Genomic DNA, 21,180 nt, shown 5'->3' on the forward strand with positions numbered 1-21,180 from the left:
TTGAACTACAAATGTCTTCTACCCTACGTAGCACTGTAGTTAAATTTAAAATATCTATTTATGCTGCAGTTTTTTTCAGTTTTCTTCCCTGTGTTTGCTAATATAATATTAAATTTCAGAATCACTAAATGTGGAGCTGGTAGGGGTCTCAGGAGTCATATAGTTTGCCCTCCTAGCACAGGGTTCATTTCTACATTATCTCTGACAACAGTTACACAAGTTCTATTTGAATACCTTTAGTATTAGAGAGCTCAGTTACTCATGAAGCAAACCAGTGAGCTGCACAGCTGACAGGAAGTGATCTTTCTTAGGAAGCGATCTTTCTTTCAACCTGAAATGTACCCTCCCAGCTTCTTTGTTAGGATTTAGTTTTGGAACAACAAGGGATAAGTTTTTTGGTTTGTTTTTCAGTTTCTGAAGATCATGTCTTAATGCTTTCTATTTTAAGGTAAACACAATTCCTCCAACTATTCCTCAATCAGACAACTTCAGGCTCTTCCCCATTTTAGTCAGCTTCCTCTCTACCTTCTGAGCATCTCTACCTTCCTCTCTACCTTCTCAGCAGCCCTCTTAGAATGTGGCCTTCAGCACTGAACATACCATTTCAGAAGTAATTTTATTGTAAAAAAATCATTTGATGACAGTGAGCATCATAGACACTGGAATGACAGTATGGTGCTAATTTGTATTGATGGTCAGCAACGATGCCTTTAGATAAGATCTACCCAGTAGTGCTATTTCAATTTTTGGTTATCTTGTTCCCTTGAAATACCCTACCTTTATGTCGATGCTAAAAATTAGCAACTCTGATTCTAAAAATGAATATGCTCTTCAAAAGCTAAAATCATTATCTTTTGTTTTTAAAAGTACTCTACAGAATTCATTTAAAAATGTAACCTCATCTCATAGTGTGTCAGCCATGGTCTTAATTATGGGAACACTGTCCCCTCAGGGAACCAAGCCAATAGCAATAGAGTCCCAAAGAAGAACAAAACAGAGAAAAATGTCTTTGTTTCAGTTGATTATATGAGATAATAGTCCCAAATGAAAAGAATTCTATTCATCTGCATCAAGGCCAAGATAAAGCAGAAAAACAAACCTCTTGGCCCTGGACAGAAGGGAAAGATAAAAACAATAACCATCAGCACACTGCCTAGTACTTAGCTCTCCAAACTGACCAGGCATTCCATTTCTGGAGTCCCTTGTTCAATATGTTATTGATCAAGCTTTGATCCAATAGTATATGCTGTTTGTTCAATGTTTAACACACCATAGGCAATCAATAAATATTTAACAACCACCATCACTCCAATCAAAGGAACTCTCAAAGGGCTCTATTACTAACCAGCATGGCCTTTCTTTGACTGCAATGCTGTCCCCTACAAGGGACATAGCAAATAGATGTAGTATGCTACCATGGAGAGAGAGAATATTGCTAAAGGAGATATAATTTTTATTAACTGGAATTGAAAACATTTGGGGGGGGGGGTTAAGGCTTCTAAAAACTATCCCAACTCATGAATATTAACATAGAAAAATCTGATTCCTAAGGATCGAAGGATCCATCTGTAAATATCCATGAAAAATAAGACCAGGATCATTATTAATTTAAAGCTTATAATCACTGCCTCTTGCCAAACGGACACCATTTCAAAAGGGTTTTTCACCTACACAATATGTCATCTCTCCCCATTAAAGAAGGTCTGCAATTACAGAATCATAGAATTAAAAGCTGAGAGGACCCTTAGAACTCATCTGATTGAAGACTGCTTATTCTGAAGCTGAGAAAACTAAGGTCTAAATAGATTTGGTGACTTGCCCAAGGAGGAACTCTCCCTCCCTGCCTTCAATACTTCCCTTCATCGAAAGGCTATATTCCATCCAGCTGTCAAACTAACATTCTTAACACACATTTCTGATCATGTTACTCGTGTACCACACCACATGTCAAAAAAAAATCATGAAAATTATCCAAGGGATAGAGTTATATATGGTTCAGTCTCTTGGAACTTGCTTCATTTAAACCTCATTTAAAACCTATGGGCTATAAGCAAGACTAGAACTGGAAAAATGGATTGTTTGTGAAAGGTACACTTTAAAATTAAATGATGTGTGAGTTCATGATGAAGAAAAAAATATATGTCAAAATCTTGTGAAATCAATGACAAATTGTGTAAAGAAAAGAAAAAGGACATATTACATATTAAATTTTTTTTATTAGATAAAAAGTGATAAAGATTATTATATGTGAATAAATTTAATTATTTTTACTTTTTCCCAAGCAATTCATGCAATACTGTACGGTGACAATAATTACTGCAGTAGTGGGAAAATATCTGTTTAGTATGACTGCATTAATGTAATTTTACCATTGCTAAATACACATTTAACAATGTTTTATTTTTTACAGTTTTGGCTATTGTTCTTCCTTGAAAAAGTTTAAAATGATCAGCAAGAAGAAATTAGCATATTAATTTTCTAGGTCTGTTAAAGATTTTAGATATGTTCATAAGAATAATTTGTTTATTCTGATTTTTATTTTACATATGATGCTTTTGAATGTCTTCTCATTGAATAACTACTTCAGGCCTTATTGAGTATTATTTCACAAACTGTTGTTTTTTACTGCTTGGCAGTAATTTCTTAGAGGAAAAGAAGAAGAGAAAACGGTTGTGGTAAGAGCACTTGAAATTGGGACAATTTGTATTTACATTTTAAGATGAATTATGAGTTAAGAGATGGAAATAATTCTTTGCTTAAATTTTCTAAAATCAGTTTAAAAAATTATTTCAAAGCAATAAGGAAAACCCAGTTTACCAGTGTTTTCAAAGTATTATTTCACAGAATGATAGCATTTCAGAGGTCATCTATCAGAGATCCCCAAACTTATTTGGCCTACCGCCCCCTTTTCAAAAAAATTACTCAGTGCCCGCCCTTTACCCCCAGGTGTAGGTTAGTGTTAAGTTAACCCTTATTTTTATTTGATGCCCCCCCAGCTGCACCCAAGGCTACTACCACCTCCCTAGTTCCAGTGCCCCACAGGGGGTGGCGGTACCGTCCACTTTGGGAAACTATGGATCTGACAAGAATCCTTTCTACCACATAACTGACAAGTGGCCAGTTGGTTTAAAGACCTCCATTGAGATGGGGAAAAGACGCACTACCTGTTTTTCACTTTTGGAGAATTCTAAATATTGGGAAGTGTTTTCCTTATACTAAACCGTAGTTTGTCCCTTTGTAACTTCTATCCACTGCTCCAAGTTCCACCTTTGGGGACCAAGCAGTCTAAATCTATTCCTTCTTCCACATCACATCCTTTTAAATACTTGAAGATACCTCCATGTCCCCCACCTGCTTTTCTCTGGGTTAGATCCAGTTTCTTTAAACAATACTGACATGTGCGGTACCATATACACCTCCTCTGAATGTTCTCTAGCTTATTGCTGTTGTTCCTGCAAACCTCAAAACTAAACACAACAATGTATATGTAATCCCTCTAAGGGGTGTGGGGAAGAAGAAAACAAGCATATATTATGTGCCTACTATGGCCAGGCCCTAGGTAAAGTGCTTTAGAAAATCGTCTCATTTGATTCCCACAACCCTGGGAGGAAGGTGCTATTATTATCCCCATTTTATAGTTGAGAAAACTGAGGCAGACAAAGATTAATTGATTTGCTCTGAAAAGTCACATAGCTAGTAAGAATTTGAACTCAGGTCTTTTTGACTCTGGGTCTAGAGTTCAATTTATTGCACCATCTAGCTGGGAAAGCAACTAAAGACCATGAAGGCTCATTAGGATCATAGATTTAGTTGAAAGGGGCCTCAGACTCAGAGACCATTTAACTCAACCCCCTTATTTTACAGATGGGGAAACTGAGGCCCACAACAGCACTGTTACCTCTCTAATCCTGGTTGTTATTGATTTCTTAATGTGTCTTTTTTCAAATCATAGGAGAAATATGTTAAACAGGACAGAGCCATGTCTAGATTCCTGGAGGCCCTCCTTCCAAGTTGATATTGAACCATGAATGATTACTCTTTGGTTTGGGTCATTCAATAATTTCTGAATCCACCTAGTGGTTTTCTAACCTACATTTTTAAATTTGTAAAAAGTAACAGTATGAGAAGCACTGTCATATACTAAATATGTCTGAAACATATATCATTGTCCTTGCCTAGTCCCTCTTTCTAATTTCCCTTTTTCTCTCAAAGTCATCATTATCTTAGAAACCCAAGTGTGCACCTTAGGAGTCATCCTCACCTCTCTACTCTCCTTCATTCCCCATATCCAACCTGTTGCCAAGTCTTACTGGTTCTCACTTTAGAATATCTAGAGAAATTTTGCAGACCACAACCACCTTAACTCATTGATGTTCCTCATCACCTTTTCTCTGGGTTATTGGAGTAGCTCCCTAATTAGTTTCCCAACATCCAGCCTTTTCTCTAACTAGTCTATCCTCCACATTTAACAAATTTGTAATTTTTAAAAGCATGAATCTGACCATGTTACTTCCCTTCCCAAAAAGTTACAATAGTTTCCTATTTCGTATAGAATAAAATACCAAGGCCTCTTTTTGGCCTTTAAAGAACTCCCCAATCTTGTACCAATCTATCATTCCAGGGAGATTTACACATCATCTTGCCCTTTATGAACACTGAGTTTCAGCAAAACTGGCTGAGTTGTTGTTTCTGGTAAACTACATTTTATCTCTCACCTTCTGTCTTTGCACAGGCTCTCCCCTATTTCTGAGATGCTTTCCCCTCCTCATTTCTACTTCTTGGAACACCTCATTACCTTCAAAGTTCAGCTCAAATGTCATGTCTTATAAAGGTTTTTCCTGTTTCCCCCAAGTGTGATTATATTCAGCCCTCCTCATTCAATTACTTTGTTTTTGTTTTGAATATATTTTGAATTTTTTTAACCTGTAAACATATTGTTTCCACCCAGTAGATTATAATCCCCTGCCACTGAGGGCATGGGTATCTTGCTTTTGTTTTTGTATCCCCCAAGGCTCAGCACTGTGTCTGGCTCATAGCAGACACTTAACAAATGCTTAACGACTCAACAAAATGCTTTACTAAAAATCTAAGTAAACTAAAGTCTATGGATTCTTCCTGACCTGACAGTGCAACAACTGTCAAAAAAAGAATGAGGTTGGTTTTATTGATTTATTCCTGGTTTAAGCCATTTTGATTCTCTGTGATCACCACTTCCTTTTATAGATGCTCACTAATCGTTCCTTTAAAAATGTTCTAGAATTTTGCCAGGAATTAAAGTCAAGCTCACTAGCTGATAAGCTTGTAGACTTTATTCCATGTCTCCCTTTTAAAAAAGAAATTGCAACAAAATTTGCATTCTCCATGTTACAACAACTGTCTCATTTTCACTGATCTTTCATAGATCATTGAGAGCAGCTTAGCAAATTGAAATAGGCTTTCTTTCAGTGTCCTCAGATGTAGCTCATCAGGGCCTGGTCAACTGATGTCATCAAGGACAAGGCTCTCTTATTACTGTATCTCCCTACTTATCTTGGGTATTAATTCCTTATTATCCACTTTGTTCTGTCCTTTTTAATCTTCTTGGCAGAAAAAGAAGAAAAATAAGGAATGAATAGTTCATGACTATTTAATATAGGGCTAAAATATTGAGCTATAGCAGTAAGACAAAGAAAAATTGGGGGAATGAAGACAGCCAAAGAGGAAACAACACTATCATATTCTGTAAATAATATCATGCTGTATCTAGAGAAACCTAAAGAATCAAGTAAAAATTAGTTGAAACAATTCATGAATTCTTCAAAGATGCAGGACATAAAATAAATCCATCAGTATTTTTTCATATTACCAACAAAACCCATCAGGGATAGAAAGAGAAATCTATGCAATAGTAACAGAATATATCGAATACTTGGGATTCTTTCTATGAAGATATACATAGGCACTTTACGAATGCAACTACAAAACACTCTAATAGAAATAAATATATGCCTGAGAAAATATTAATTACTTATAGTTAGGCTGTCCCAATATTAAAAAATGAAAATACTACCCCCTAAATTAATTTACTTGTTTAGTGCCATACTGATAAAAATGCATATCAATTCTCGCTAATGAGGAAATACAGCTTTGTCTTCACTTAAGACCTTCTCTTTAGATGCAGGTGGTTAAGGGGACAGAAGTGCTTATGCTGAAAAGGATGTCTTGGAATGGCTCTAAAGAGGTCCTTAAGACTTGAGGAAAACCTCAAACAAAGAGATCTCTGAGAAATGCTTTGTGGTCCTGGTCCTTCAACACAACTTTGGTTCTGAACCCTAAGAATTCCTGAGGAGCCAGATAGATACGTAGGTCTTTCATTTTCCTTGGCATAAGTACCTGATATAGATGTGCAAATAGTGAGAACCTGACCTAGTAAAAATAACAAAGTAGACAATGTTTCTTTTTAGTAAGCACTTCCCCCTTGGGCTAGACATAGAAGTCCTCTTACATAAGAGACACATAGTGTATCTCATTTTACATAGGAAGGAAATGAGGCCAAGGAAGGTCGGATGACTTGTTCAATGCCCTCATGCAGTCCTATACCGAACTTAGCTCCCGAGCGTGGCTGCTCCTCTGGCTCCTCTACTCTAGATCATCTTCCCAACCCTCTCTTTCCCTAGCCTTTCTTGAATTTTCTTAGGATTAGGTTCTTTAAACCTAATCTAATTAATCACTGTTGAAGCAAAGACTAATAAGTAAAGACTAATAAGTTATTGTATCATATCTTGGTGTTGAGGGAGGTGACCTTACCATTAGAGTTGAATTCTTGGTCTAGTTACAAGCCAAGAAGATAGCTGACCCCTTTGTAGTAAGTTTTAGTCACCTGGAGTTGGGAGTTGGTTTCTTTTTAATAAACTGATTAAGTAGCAATCTGCATGCTGGTACCTTCAAAGTTTTTGGGTATTTAGGATCCCAAAACACTTTTGATAGTATGACAATGTAAAATACTAAATGATCCAACAGAAAGGTATTATAATTACAGAGAACCCCTTCAGGTTTCTGAGTAGAGGGGTGATACAATCCACATGATATCTTCCTAAGAAAGTGGCATGAAAGATTAATGAGAGGAAACAGAATCAAGTAAATTTCAAGCCAGTCAGTTCATGGGCTAGGAGAATCAGAGCAAATGCAAAGAACCACCATTAGATAACAACATGACCATTCTGAAATCCAACAGAAACTACTAACAGTGGTTTGTAGTTGTGAAGATATTACCCTACAGCCTGAAAATTCAAGAAGACATCTGTACATTAGCAATAGTAGGTATGGTATAAGGCCATGAGACACTAATAGAGAGCTAATCTCATTTGTGATAGACATTTTACATCTACATGGGTATCTTTTGAAGACACTAAGAGGGTTCAAATATGCTATCTGCTAGCGGAAAAAGGATAACAAAATATGGAAGAAAAAAATTCTTCCAAATAAGACTGAAAAATTGTATAAAAAGCTAATTTCCAGAAAAAGCTCATATTAGCAGCATATGTGAAATTCTTTATGCTCACTAGGAACTAAAGCCAAGCTAAGGACATGGACACTATACCAGGAGCATTTCATATCCCTTTCTCTCCATTGAGACTGTCTCTAATCAGGCATGATAGTCTACAAAAGAAGGGAACTTCATCTAAATCTATGTGGTGGATCAGCTTAAGATAATTAGAACTCCTGTAGCCCACTTGGTACAGGATATATTGTAGTATGGTACAATAGTGTCAAGTTGAAATAGTAACAGGGGCCACTAAACCATACCTAAGTATCCCTGTGGTTCACATATTGACTTAGAAAACCACATATTAATGTCCTTTTTTAAAAATTTTATTTAGTATTTTATTTTTCCCTAGTTACATATAAAACCAAATTTTAACATTAGTTTTTAAAACACTGAGTTCCAAATTCTCTCCCTTTGTCCCTCCCTACCTCCCCTCAACCACCTACGTTCTATTGTATTTTTATTTATTTTGCTAAATATCTCCCAATTACACTTTAAGGCTAAGCCAGGTATGTGTGTGACACATTTGTATAATAAATTAAGTCGATTTTGGAAGAACTGGGTTCAAATCCCAACTCTGACATTTAATAGTTATATGATCATGGGCAAATCAACTGATGTCTTTGAGCATTGTTTTGTTTATCTCTAAACTAGAGATAATAATACCAATAAATACCTAAGTCACAGGGCAGTTAGAGGCTCAAATAAGATAATATATGCTATCACTATGGACATTTTAAAGTCAGTTATTACCACTCTTCTTCTTCATCATCATCTTTTGTTTCTTAAGTCAGATGCCAACTACACTTACTTTGGTAGATGAGCAGGTTCACTCGATATTTTTTTTTTTCACATCATAGCAGCAAAACACAAAACAGAGAGAGCATCTGAATTAAGAGTCTGAGTAGAATACTCAGTAGCCAAAATCAAAATTAATGGTTATTATAATTTTTGAAAAAGAGAACAAAAGTGAACAGAAAGGAAAGATTGATTAGGAATGATAAACTAAAGGGGATAAACACCTGACAATTTATTAATTAGAGTGTAACATTTAATTGTTACCCTATGCAAAATATGATAATGAGCTTGACTGGTTATTTTTTTTCTCTTGTCATATTAATGATTAGATAGTATCCACTCCCTTCTGAATTAGTTCAAGATTATTTCACTGACGTCCACTTTTTCTTTCAGGGTTTTCACATTAACATAACATAACAAAACAAAATAAAACGTAAGGCCCTCTAGTATCTCAAGAAAGACTTAAAAGAAAAAAAGATTCTTTATTTAAAAAATAGGTATAGGACTTAAGTGTTTAAAAAGCCCCTCAACAAAATAAAAACAATGGTAATGCATATTTTTTTCATTATGACAATCAAACATACTTTTTTTTGGCCCTTTCATTCACTCCTACCAATAAGAGAAGGCGGTTATGAGATTCTCTCCCTCTTTAGAAAAAAGATGAGTTTCCCAAGTCAATTCAGTTGTATCTGAGTCTCTATAACCCCATTTGGGGTTTTCTTGGCACGGACACTGAAGTGGTTTGCCATTTCCTTCTCCAGCTTATTTTACAGATAAGGAACCTAGGCAAAGAGGGTTAAGTGACTTGCTTAGGTTCATACAGCTACTAAGTGTCTGAGGCTGGATTTGAACTCATATTCTCCTAACTCCAAGGCTGGTGTTCTATCCACTGTGCCACCTAGTGGCCCCCCTTTCCCTAACTACATACATACAATAACAAGAATAGTAATAAATTACTTATGCATTACATTGAGATATTATATACAAATTAAAAATTCAAATTGATGCTGGCTACATGGATTTTTCCACTTATTTCTCAACAATTTAGAAGAAATGACAAACCAAAGTGTTTAAAATCTACATGCAAATCTGTTAATTTTTATAAATAACATTTTTTTGCAAGGAATTTTGAAAAAATCTCAAATTATCAAGACAAATAATAAACATTTTAAAACTAAAAATGTATTCTCACACTTAAAATAGTATGAATCAGATCCATACACATCTGAGATAGATTTACTTACATTAAATATTATTTGCCAACACAGCAAACAAGGCAGTGTGCTAAGCACTGTACAAAACTGAAAGGCACAATTTTTGCTCATAAGCAATGTCCATCCACTTTTATGTTAACTATCCTAAGGAGAAAATTGGTCCTTCGATTTCAACAACTTCAACATTTCATGAATACAAAACAATAATTGAACACATTTACTAAAACCATTTTTGAAACTACAACCTATTTTTTAGTTTTTAAAATGTTTCAATGCTCCAAGATAGGAAATAAGCTTGGTTAGGAAAAATCTCTGAGGCTACACCTGCTTCAGTATCAAATAGGGAAAGTCTATCCAGCTCTCAAAGGCACTGATTTGGCAACTATCTACTTCAAGGTACATTACAGAAATGCCACAAGGATGAGTAGCATGCCTTGAGTAACGACAAGCGAAGTTTACCTGTTGCTGTACTGGTACTTGCTGTACTACTTGGGTGGGCACTGCTGCTTGGCCAGCCACAGATGTCTGTAAAGTCACTGTCGAACCTGTGTCCGACCCAGTCTCTGATGTCTGCATGATGGTTTCTGAAAAAAAAATGAACCAGAAATTAGGTTGAAAATACCCTTCCCTTATGAAACTGCCTTCTAACATTTAAAACATAATACTTATCTACATTCTAAACACCCCCACTACCCTACCACCACCCCCCCCACAGGAAAACAATAAAACAAAAATGAAACCTCTCATCTCTCCAGATACAAATATGAATAGCCATTTAATTAGATATGCCTGTGTGGACATTTTCAAATCCCCACTGCACAATTTAAAAATGTAATCTCTCTTATTGTGGGTGTGAAGGTTGTAAAATGAAAGCAAATCAAATAAACAGTATTATTAATCTAGCACACCTAATTCTATATAATGCTATACTGAAGTCTGTGATTAAGGAAATGTTTCAAGATGTTCTTGTTAGTTTGAGTGCTCAATTCTCAGAGATGGCAATGAATCTAATCTAATGCAGCCTGAAATAAATCACTCTTTATGGGCAGAGTTTTCTGTTTTCAGAATGTCAATGGAGGAATACAAATTGATAAATTAGTGAAGTGAAAAGTTCATTTAACCAGAGGCCTCGATTTAAGTCACAGATATTTCAGTAGTAGCGGTGTGACCTTGAGCAGACCACATAACCTTTCTGTGCTGTTTCCTTTTCTATAGGGATCCACATCCAGAGAAAGAATACAAAGTCTCAATGCACATTGAAGCAAACTATTTGCTCTCTCTCTCTCTCTCTCTCTCTCTCTCTCTCTCTCTCTCTCTCTCTCTCTTTTTGTTTCTACTTTGTTTCTTCTTTTTCGTGGTTCATTCCATTGGTTACAATTCCTCTTTACACCTTATCACTATTGTGAAAATATGTTTAGTGTGAAGGTATATTGTAGAGCCTATATTGGACTGCATGCGGTCTTGAGTGGGGGAAGGGGGAGGAGGGGGAGAAAATTTAAAACTCAAAAATTTATGGAACTGAATGTTGTAAACTAAAAATAAATAAATTTAAAAGAAAAAAAAAGAAAAAACGAAGGGGTATCATTTATCTCTGAGATCCCTCAGCTTCTAAATCTATGGTCATATGATTAGAATATTTTTTTCTTTACTGCAAAAAAAAGCTATCAGTGAGGGCAGAACAAAAATATTGCATCATGTTTTAAATTTTTGAAAATTTCTGTAAACATCAATTTTTGGACTCACTTTTTTTACACGAAAAAAATAATCATAACCATTTTCAATAGCAATGCAAAGCAACCTCTTATGATTTTCATGCTACAGTTTTTTCTATCAATTCATAAAATTCTTTAGCTAGAAAGAAATTTAGGGATCCTTCATTTTACTGATGAGAAAATTTAAGCCAACAGGAGTAAAGGGACTTATTTAAGCTCACACAGATAGCTGGTGTCAATGAGAACTAGAATGATGGTTTTTTTACTTCCCATTCCAGTCCTCTTTTAACTTATATCAAGTTGCTTCAGTGACAATACTTTGATTTATCAGATAGTCCCTTAGTCTTTTGTTATGAATGACCCTAAACTACTATAGACGAAAAAAGGAAGAAGTGAAGGAGAAAGAAAATAACATCTGCATTGTAATTTACAATTTACAAATACATTTTCTTATTAATGGAAGTATTATTGTCTCCATTTTACAGAAGAAATAAGCTCAGAAGGATTAAATGAATTGTCTGTGGTTACATAAGTCAGGAAATATCAGAGCCCAGATTTGAACTTGTGTGTGATCTGAAATACATTGCCTTTTTAAAAACTGCAACAAGAAAAATCTGACTTTAAAGAATTTTAATAAAAGGATTATAATGAAATGAAGGCAATGTGAGATTCTGCAATATCTAAAAAATATGTGTTCAGACAACAGTTGAGACCACAGAACTGCCAAAAATGTTTGATAATTTCATTCAAATTCAATAAATATTATTACTAGTATGTGACAATATTTCATACATAAAACTCATTCTTAATTAGCATAAGAACAGAAATTTGGTATAAAGGGACCACTGAATTTGGATGAAAACTTCACAAATTACAAATCCATAAATCCCACTCCTGTGCAAAGTACAACTTAGATTCCTCATCGTGACATGAAAGTGAACCTGGGTTGTCAAAGGTTTTACCCACAGAGCAACAGCTCTGACAGCTTCTATCAGGCTGGAAAGACTCTGAGAACACTTTTCCTGATGACATGCATTCTGCTCTCCATGGACTAACCCAGTTAAGTACAGAGAGGCTCATCTCCATTACAAATATGATTGGCTACTGGAGAATTATTCTTTGGCCATGGAAACTCTCATTTTACTTTTAACTTTTTTTAAAAATAGAGATTAGAACCTATAAACATTGTCTAGAGCAGCGGTATCAAACTTAAATAGAAACAGAGGCCACTAAACTGTGCATAAAGATCCTTGCAGACCACATGTTGACCTGGAAAACTATACATGTTCATATGTACACACATAAATATGCATGCATGTTTATACAATATATGTATGTGCATTTTTATTACTACATTAACATATTAAAATCAGATAGGAATTCCATTTTAATCTGGTTTGGGTCAAACCTGTCAGTGTTGTGGCCTGCATGTGGCCTATAGGCCACGTATTTGACACCTCTGATCTAGAATACTTAACTCTTGGTACTCTAAATATAAGATCTTTGTCCAGTGACCAACAAATTGACAAATTACAGGAAGAACTAAAGCATAAAGTATTGATATTCTTATGACAAGTGGACAAAAGTAAGTTAGAGTTAGATTAAAGGATAGTTCACAGGTTCTTCTTGGAAAAGCATAAAAAGGAACTGCTGGAATTGATTTCATCGTGCGCCCAAAGGGCAACAAAAAACAGCAATTTCATGAGATAACTGGTCATCTTATCTTAGAATAATCATAACAAATGTAAGCAAAAAGAACTATGAAAAAGGAATATTATTTGTCAACTTCTGCTGCACAGGATGAAGAAGGAATAGAAATTTTATAAGATTCTACAAACCATGTTAACACTGATACTCAGTGATTTTAATGAAGAGGCAGGCAAAGGACAACAAAACTTTGGCAAAAATGGCCTGAGTTTGCAAGAGAGGTCAAAGGATTGTAGACTACTCAGAAGACCCTTTACATTAAGAATATTTTCATTTAAAAGAGTGTGCTGGACATAGCTAGCAGTAAACCTTATCATAAGAAAACAAAATAATCACGTATTTTTTTTTTTTGGTCTGTATAATTGATTTGATGGCTGTTGGGAAAACCTGGCAAGGAAATCCCCTCTGCCAATGCAGATTGGCCAGTCATCTGTAACTTGCAGCCTTAGAGAGTTGCTTGGAGTACTGAGAACTTAGGTGACTTACTATAGGTCACTCAACCCATGTATATGACAGGTAGGAATGGAACAATGCAAAGATAGTGAGTGACTGGCTACTGATGATGAGAATCAACAGATTCTTTAAAGTGAAAATCAAGAGAAAAATTCAGAAGCAGCACCCCAGGAAGAATAGAAAGTAAGAACTCTCAATGATTAGTCCTATTCTATGCAAGAACATGGTACCTTAGACAGAAGTGCAACTGTATGAGCCTGAGAGGCGTGTCCCTAGGGAATAGAATGGGTAAATATTGGAAAGCCAAGGGCAGCCACATTTTGCCCTTCTTAGGCCCAACCACAGAGACAGATGTGCATATGTGTGTTGGGGTGTGTGTGTGTGTGTGTGTGTGTCTGTGCATGTGTGTGCGTGTGAGAGAGAGAGAGAGAGACAGAGAGAGATTTCTGCATTAAATTTCATTACTGAGCAGATCTTGAGGGTGAGAGGGGCAGACTGATTATGTTAACAGAGCTTAATGTAATATTTGCCCAAGTGCTATCGCTATTCTCATCACTCTGAAATAGAAGGTTTCAAACAATTACAGCCTAACAATCCATTCAGAAAAAACAAAATGGATGAAAAATACCTATTATATAAATCCTTATGAAAATGAGCTATGTATATTTGAGGGTATCATTAACAAAAATAAAGAAGGGGATACACAACCTTCCACGAACATTCCTTTGCAGCAAACCATATAATATAGCCACACAAGTAAGTGAGATGTACAAAAAATGTAAAAGCTGTAGATGTTTATTATTTATTAATTTTGGAAGACTGATTTGACTCAGGACAGCAAAAACTGAGCCTTTTGTTCTGTCCTTGAATGAGGAATTTTTCATGTGTGTGTTAAAAATCACATAATATTCCTTGATAAGTATAAACACAGAGGCAATTTTGTTGGATCATCATTTGGTTCTTAACAACAAGCAAGGAATAAAACAAGGATAACTATGCAGAATATTCTTGCTAAGTTCCAAATGGAAGAGATTCCCCACAGGTAGTTTCTCTAGATGCTCCCAGGGATAATTTTGGATAATTTTGTGCTGAATGAATCCCGTACCAGTATATTACACTGGCTTCTCAATGAAATCTATGGTTTCTCAAAAGACTTCAACCATAGCAATACATATGGAAAAAACAAAATAGATGCAAAACGCAGTTGGAAGAACAGTTCACTGAGTTGGTACACAGATATCGACATTTGTTTAAAAGGCATTTATAAATTACCTACTATATGAAAACAACTATGCTGGGTGCTGGGGATATAAAGGCAGAAACATAATAGTCCCTACCCTCAAAGAGCAAACGTTGTATTGGACATATTGGTATCTCAGCTAGACATTGAAGATGGCTTATGAGTTGAGTTCAGAGTTGATTGAAAGGAGGAGAATGTCCTGGATTGCATTTGAGAAATTGTGTAGTCTTTAATCATTTCAAGTTATTCCTCATTTTTGAAAAAAACGTTCTCCAGTGCCACTGTGTGCATACAAATCATTGAATGCCATAATTTCTGGAGAGTGGAAATTGTAGGTTATCCAAAGAACAATGGTGGGACATGCAGAGGGCAGCAGGCATATTTCTAATTATTATCTTAGGGCAAAAAAGGCATGTAAATATTATCATTCAAAAATCTCTGATCTGAAAAGATGGACCACATATGTGGCAAGAATGAGGGATAAAAGGACAGCCCAAAATTTACATCACAAAATGTAAAAAGACCTAGAGTAGAGCAGAGATTTTTAACCTGAGGTCCATAAATTTAAAAAAAAAATTGTAACTGTATTTTAATATAATGGCTTTTCTTTGTAACTATGCATTTTATTTTATATATTTAAAAACTTTATTCTGAGAAGGTTCATCAGTTTCACTAGACTTCCAAGGGTCCATGACACTTTGTGCATGACAAAAAAGGCTAAGAAACCCCTGCTTTAGACAAAGGCCTCCAGATTTTTGGATTGATTCTCTGTGGAGGTTCTATGGGAAGATGAAATGAGGATGTATACATGATCTACACTGATGAGGAAATTACTCACATCAATAACATCATAAATCCGTTGAAGTTAAAGTATCTGTTCCCACTTCTAAAAAAAAGATCCTAAGGGTAGGACACTTTGACCTATTTCCCTTTTGAAAAACTGATCTTTGTTATTTCTTACTGCTGCCAGAGAAGAAAAACTGGTCATAACAGGAGTGTATGGTTGGAGAATGAGGGAGCAAAACAGAAATACTGGATATGAACTTCATACAGGCTTCCAGTAACTCTCTCTCCCTGAATCCTCTGTCTATGTTGGTCTCCATTGCCTTGGTCCACTTGAGATATGGAGGGAAGCCAACCACACTGCTTCTCATTCAAGTTGGCAGCAGCAGTGGCAACATTCAAGATGTGGTTGGTGAGTTTCCAGAAATAAAGTCACTTGAATAAAAAGTGCTCCATTTATTTCCCTCACTGATGGCTGGCAACCTCATTTAGGCACTAGCACAATCTTTCCCCTCACATAACTGACCAGCCAGCAGCCACCTGACAGAACCTTATGAGCTCTGTACACTATATTTGCTAAGGCAATGGTTCATACCACATATGTAAATTTTTCAAAATAAAAATTCCACAACACAAAAATTAAAGATCCATCACTAAAAACACTTGTATTTAAGTCCCCTAACTTTACTATTAGGTATGGTTTTACCAGAAGGCAATGGATTGTTGTTTTATCTGGATGTTTGCTTCTATACATCAAAATTGAAAACTAACAATAGTCTGATACAAAATCATAATTCTTAAGCATCTATAGATGCTTTAGATGAAAAAGTTCTGTAACAATACATTCAGAAATGTTGTAAGTTCTAACCTCCAGAATCAGAATTTCAGAACTAGAAGGGGCCACAGAACATCATCGGTTCAACTCACGCCTGAAAAAGAATTCCCTGTACAACATTCCCAACAATTGATCATCTAGTCTTTGCTTGGAGACCTAAGGTGAATGGAATTCCACCATATCCTGAGGCAATTGATTCTATTTTTAGACTTCTGATTCTTACACAGTTTTTCCTTATTTCAAGCTTTACTATGACTCTTTGCAACTGCTATCCAATGCGCCTAGCTGTACTGTCTGAGGCCATGAAACATGAGTCTAGTACTCTTTAGAATAGAGAACCTGAACCTCAGGGAGCCAGAAACAATTGATGGCCTACATGGAAGGGGACTCAGATTCACTGGTGATCCAGCTACTCAGGGAACTAGAGGAACTGGAGGGTCTGCACCATGGATGAACTTAATTTCATACTAGATCTCATCTCATTCTATCTTCTGGTTCTCATGGAAATCTGGTTCTCTTCAGATGACTCAAATGGTCAACCAGTGTGGGTTCTACTCCTTTGTACCTCTCGACACATCCCTTGCTCCTCACTATTACTTCCAGACCCTTACTATGCTGCCATTATTACAATCTCTCATCCTCTGATGTTCATTTGATTCAACTCCATAATGCCATCCAGATCCTTGTTGCTATACTGGCTGTCAGGTCACCCATTCTCCTTTCTAAAGCAGTTTGCTGATGAGCTTAACCTTCCTCTGCACAATTCCTCCAACTCTCACACTTGGAGACATCAGTATGCACATTTTGATTTCCCCTCAAATACTTTAGAATTAAGGCCTATCAATCTCTTCAATTCCCAAGACCTGCAACTTCATTTTGCCTCAGCTGGCTACAGGGTGGCCATATCTTAGATTGCACTATCAAACATAACTATGCCTCCAGGATGATTTTACTGGTAAAATTCCCATGCTCTGGTCATAATCTCCTCTCTTCATCATCTCCCTTCTCCTAAAACTATTCTTTTTCCTCACTGTGACCTCCAGTTACTCTGGCACTATGCTCTTGCTTTACTTTTTTTCTCTTCAAAATAGCAGGATCATAGGTTTAGAACTGGAAGGAATCTCAAATATCAGTTCTTAATTGTGTATCATTTTATGACCTTTTTCTCTCTCTTGCTGTTGAAGGCCACCGGGTTAAGTTATATGACCATGCCAACCAGGTCTATAAATTCATGTCATCTAATCTCAACTGGTCCAATTGACTGCTACATGGCAATCCTTTTTATTCCCTGGTCTCTAACCTTTATCATTGCTCACAGCATTGTTTCAAACCTCCTCCCTTTCTTCATTTTTAAAATTTTTTTTCTTTTCTTTTTTTTATTATAGCATTTTTTTTTGATTTTTAGTTTACAACACTCGGTTCTACATAATTTTGAGTTCCAGATTTTCTTCCCTCCCTCCCCAAGACGGCATGGACTCCTCCCTTTCTTCAAACCCCAGATGCTTTCCCTATCTCCTTCTTTGATTCACTCAGAGTTCCCTGATCTTCTCTAATCTACACCTCATAAACCTCAACAACATCACCCATTCTTTTTTTCTTTCCTCCAGGTCACTAAGGATAAGGTGGCTCTTATCCTTTTCAGGGCCAACTCCTTTTTTGTGTTCACAATCCCTTACTCCTTCCCTCTCAACAATCTTCAATCTATCCTTTTCCATTAGCTTCTTTCTTTTGCCCAGGTATCCCCTATCCCTATCAAAACCTTTACTTGATGCTGCCAGTTGCTCAAGCTTTGCTTCCATAGCTCTCTTTCCTTACACTGCCAAATTCCTAGAAAGAATCACCCACTCTCACTGACTCTACTTCCACCACCTACTCACTTCTCAACTGCAATCCAGTGTCTGATTCCACCAATTCATGTAAATTTCTCTCTCCACGGTTACCACTGTTCTCTTAACTGTTAAATCGAAAAAGTTTTTCTCACTCTTTATGCTACTTGTGCACTCTATGAGCTCTGACAGTTTACTGACCACAGTCTTCCTTCTCACTATTTGGCTTCTGGGACCTTAATGTTTTTCCTGCTAACCCTCCTACCCTTCTCAGTCTCCTTGGCTAGTTTGTCATTCACTTCCTGTGTCCTGGTATCCTTCAAGGCTCTGCCTAAGCTTTCTTCTCATCTTTCTAGGCTCTCTCTTTTAGCGATGCCATCACTCCAGAGGACTTAATTATCATATCATTACATATGATTCCCAAATCTATACATAGAACCCCAATCTCTCTCCTGAACTATAGGCTTACATCATAAACTCTACGCTGGATGTTTCCACTTTTGGTGGACAATTCCACATTAAATATGGAGTTTATAATCTTTTCCTCTGAACCCATGCCTCTTCCAAATTTCTTGAATTTTGTTAAGGGAATAGTTATTATCCCAGGCACCCAGGTTTGTAACCTCAGTTATCTTTGTCTTTCTCATTCATACCCATATCCAATCAATTGCTAAGTCCTCAAAGATAGCTTTCATATTCATCTCACTTATACAACTACCATCCCAATCCCCTCTTGCCTAGACTATTGTAATAATATTTCCATTGGTTTCCCTCCTAGTTTCTCCCTTCTCAAGTTCCCTTGACACTTAGTTGCCAAAATAGTGTTGGAAAGGTATGTTGGAACCAGGTTGTAAAAGGCTTTAAAGAAAAACAGATTATATTTGAGCCTAGAGGCAATGGGGAGTCATTGGAGTTTACTGAGTAAGGGAGTGACACGGAAGATTACTTTGGCAGCCTTGTGGAGGAAGGTTTGGAGAAAAGCAAAAGGAAGATGATGTAGATCATATACATTGTCTTTTTGCTTTATTTTACTTTATAAAGTAGGACCAAATATGAAAAGTTAAATTGGGTGCATTAGAATTTGGAGTACTAGGAAACATCCTTTTGAGGATTATTATAGCCTAGGGAATACAGATCAGAGAATTTAGAACTGGAAGGGTCTTTACAAATGATCTAGTCCAACCCCTTTCATTTTACAGACAAACAGACTCAGAGGTTCAATGAATTGCCTAGGATCACAAAGGTATAACAAATAGCAGGTCCAGGATGTGCCGGCAGATCTCCTTATTCCAAACCCAACAGTCTAATGTGTTCAGAAGATAGTATCTTCTGGAATATCAATCTAAAACATTTGGTTAGTATTTCTAAAAAGATAAACATCTTATCTCACATACTGAAGTTGTAACTGTTCCTCTTTCCAAATGAAACTGCAGTAAAACCCATAATAAGTACTTTGCCAGAAGCATTTTCATTGATTAATTCCATGGACTGATTTAAAACAGCAGATCACAATTAAAATGTTAAAGCATGTTTGGAGAATATAACCCCACTTGCCAATTTCTACTAAACAGATCATTTAATCCCAATGGTTTAAAATGGGTAGATTCAAAGGCTTTGGGTTTGTTTCCAGCATTTCTGTAATGCATGGTTCACCCACAGAAATTAATGCCTTAGTGTGTTAACAGGTTTCTTATTAGAGATAACATGCAAAGGTTTTATCTATATTTTAGGTGTTCCTATTCATCTAGCAGTTGTTTCTGAGGCCTTGTTTATGTTTGGGAGTAATTTAGTTAGTTTACTTCCTTCACAATACTCCTTTTCAAGTGATATTTGTTTATCAGTCACAAATACAGCCACACTAATCCATTTTGATAAGCTAAATAAACCCCTGCAGTTTGTCAGTGATGCAGCCCATATGTAAATGAGCTGTATATTATTGCAGGAGAGACATGCACAATTTCAGTCTAGTCATCCTTGCCTAATGTGGCTGTCAGGTGTGTCACGAGCAACAGATGCTTGTTTGACAAAGGACCTTTTTATTCTGGCTAATTAAGCAGTTGGACACACCCGCCTGTTAATGGTTCTGCTTTGTACAGCTAGCTCTGGCTGAATCATGTGAATCTACAGCTAAATAGGCCACATTTTGAAAGAAGGCTAATTAACCCCTCCAAGAAGGAAAAAAATATTGCACAAACCCAGCTGCTGAATACAAGATTAGCGTTTCTTCAATTTGATGGGCAAAACCCAGGCAAAGCAACTGTGTTTGGAACAAACATGCTTTACTTCAAGTTTTGAGGCATTCACATGTTCTTTGTTAAACTTCCTGAAGATTATTTAATACACTCCAATTCACAGTAGGGTTCCTATTGCCACACACAATGTACATGCCAGACTAAATGGTTTAATAGTCTGACCTAATCAATTACCTATCAAATAGAGCTGCGTAACTGAACTAAGTAAAAAAAAAGTAGGTATCTATTTAATTTTTATTGGAGTCTTTCCTTCTGAACTAATTTGCTCTACTAAATGGCAAAGTTTGCAAAGTTTGGTTTCACTATATACACTTTATTGTCTCACACTTTAGAATGTATCAGGTTTTAATTCAACATGGAGAATAAAGGCCTGTAATTTACTTTCAAATGCAATAGGCAATTTTCTTTTTTCCTTCTTCTAAAAAGACAAAAGAAGCTAGATCAGAACTCAAAATGAGCTAATCATCTAATTAAACTTAGGATGATAGCAATTTAATTGACAAGCAAGGATGCTAATCTAGATTTTGAACATTCTTTAAGAAATTATTTACAATAGAATTAAGAACCCTCCTAAAACAAAAATTAAATTCTTCATAATAATGGCAACTTCCTCCTGCCCCACCATAAAAAGAAAATCTTTATTTGCTGTGCAATCTCACATAGGCAGAGATCCATACTTATTACAACTGAAGGACAGCACCCCACAACTTTTATTACTGATACACTAGTTTAAGCACCTACATTCTTGATGAGAGAAGCAAGAAATTTTCTTCTCAAGCTGTTCCCTGGGAAATATATATATATATGTATTTTTAAAAACTACTTTAATTTAGTG

General features: G+C 36.1%; 1 protein-coding gene across 2 annotated transcripts in view; it reads right to left on the reverse strand.

The window, feature by feature from the left end:
* RFX3 (regulatory factor X3) overlaps window positions 1–10,119 on the reverse strand; it is a 177,275-nt gene extending 167,156 nt beyond the window's left edge. Inside the window, exon 1 of one of the 2 annotated variants that reach the window (XM_036739384.1) lies at window positions 9,997–10,119. In XM_036739384.1, the coding sequence (XP_036595279.1) occupies window positions 9,997–10,113 (117 nt within the window). In that variant the 5' untranslated portion in view covers window positions 10,114–10,119. The remainder of the gene's footprint in view (window positions 1–9,996) is intronic. The other variant, XM_036739383.1, reaches the window with a different exon arrangement.
* Window positions 10,120–21,180: the final 11,061 nt, after the last annotated feature.

Source organism: Trichosurus vulpecula, chromosome 9, assembly GCF_011100635.1.
Source record: "Trichosurus vulpecula isolate mTriVul1 chromosome 9, mTriVul1.pri, whole genome shotgun sequence".
NCBI classification, from domain to species: domain Eukaryota; kingdom Metazoa; phylum Chordata; class Mammalia; order Diprotodontia; family Phalangeridae; genus Trichosurus; species Trichosurus vulpecula.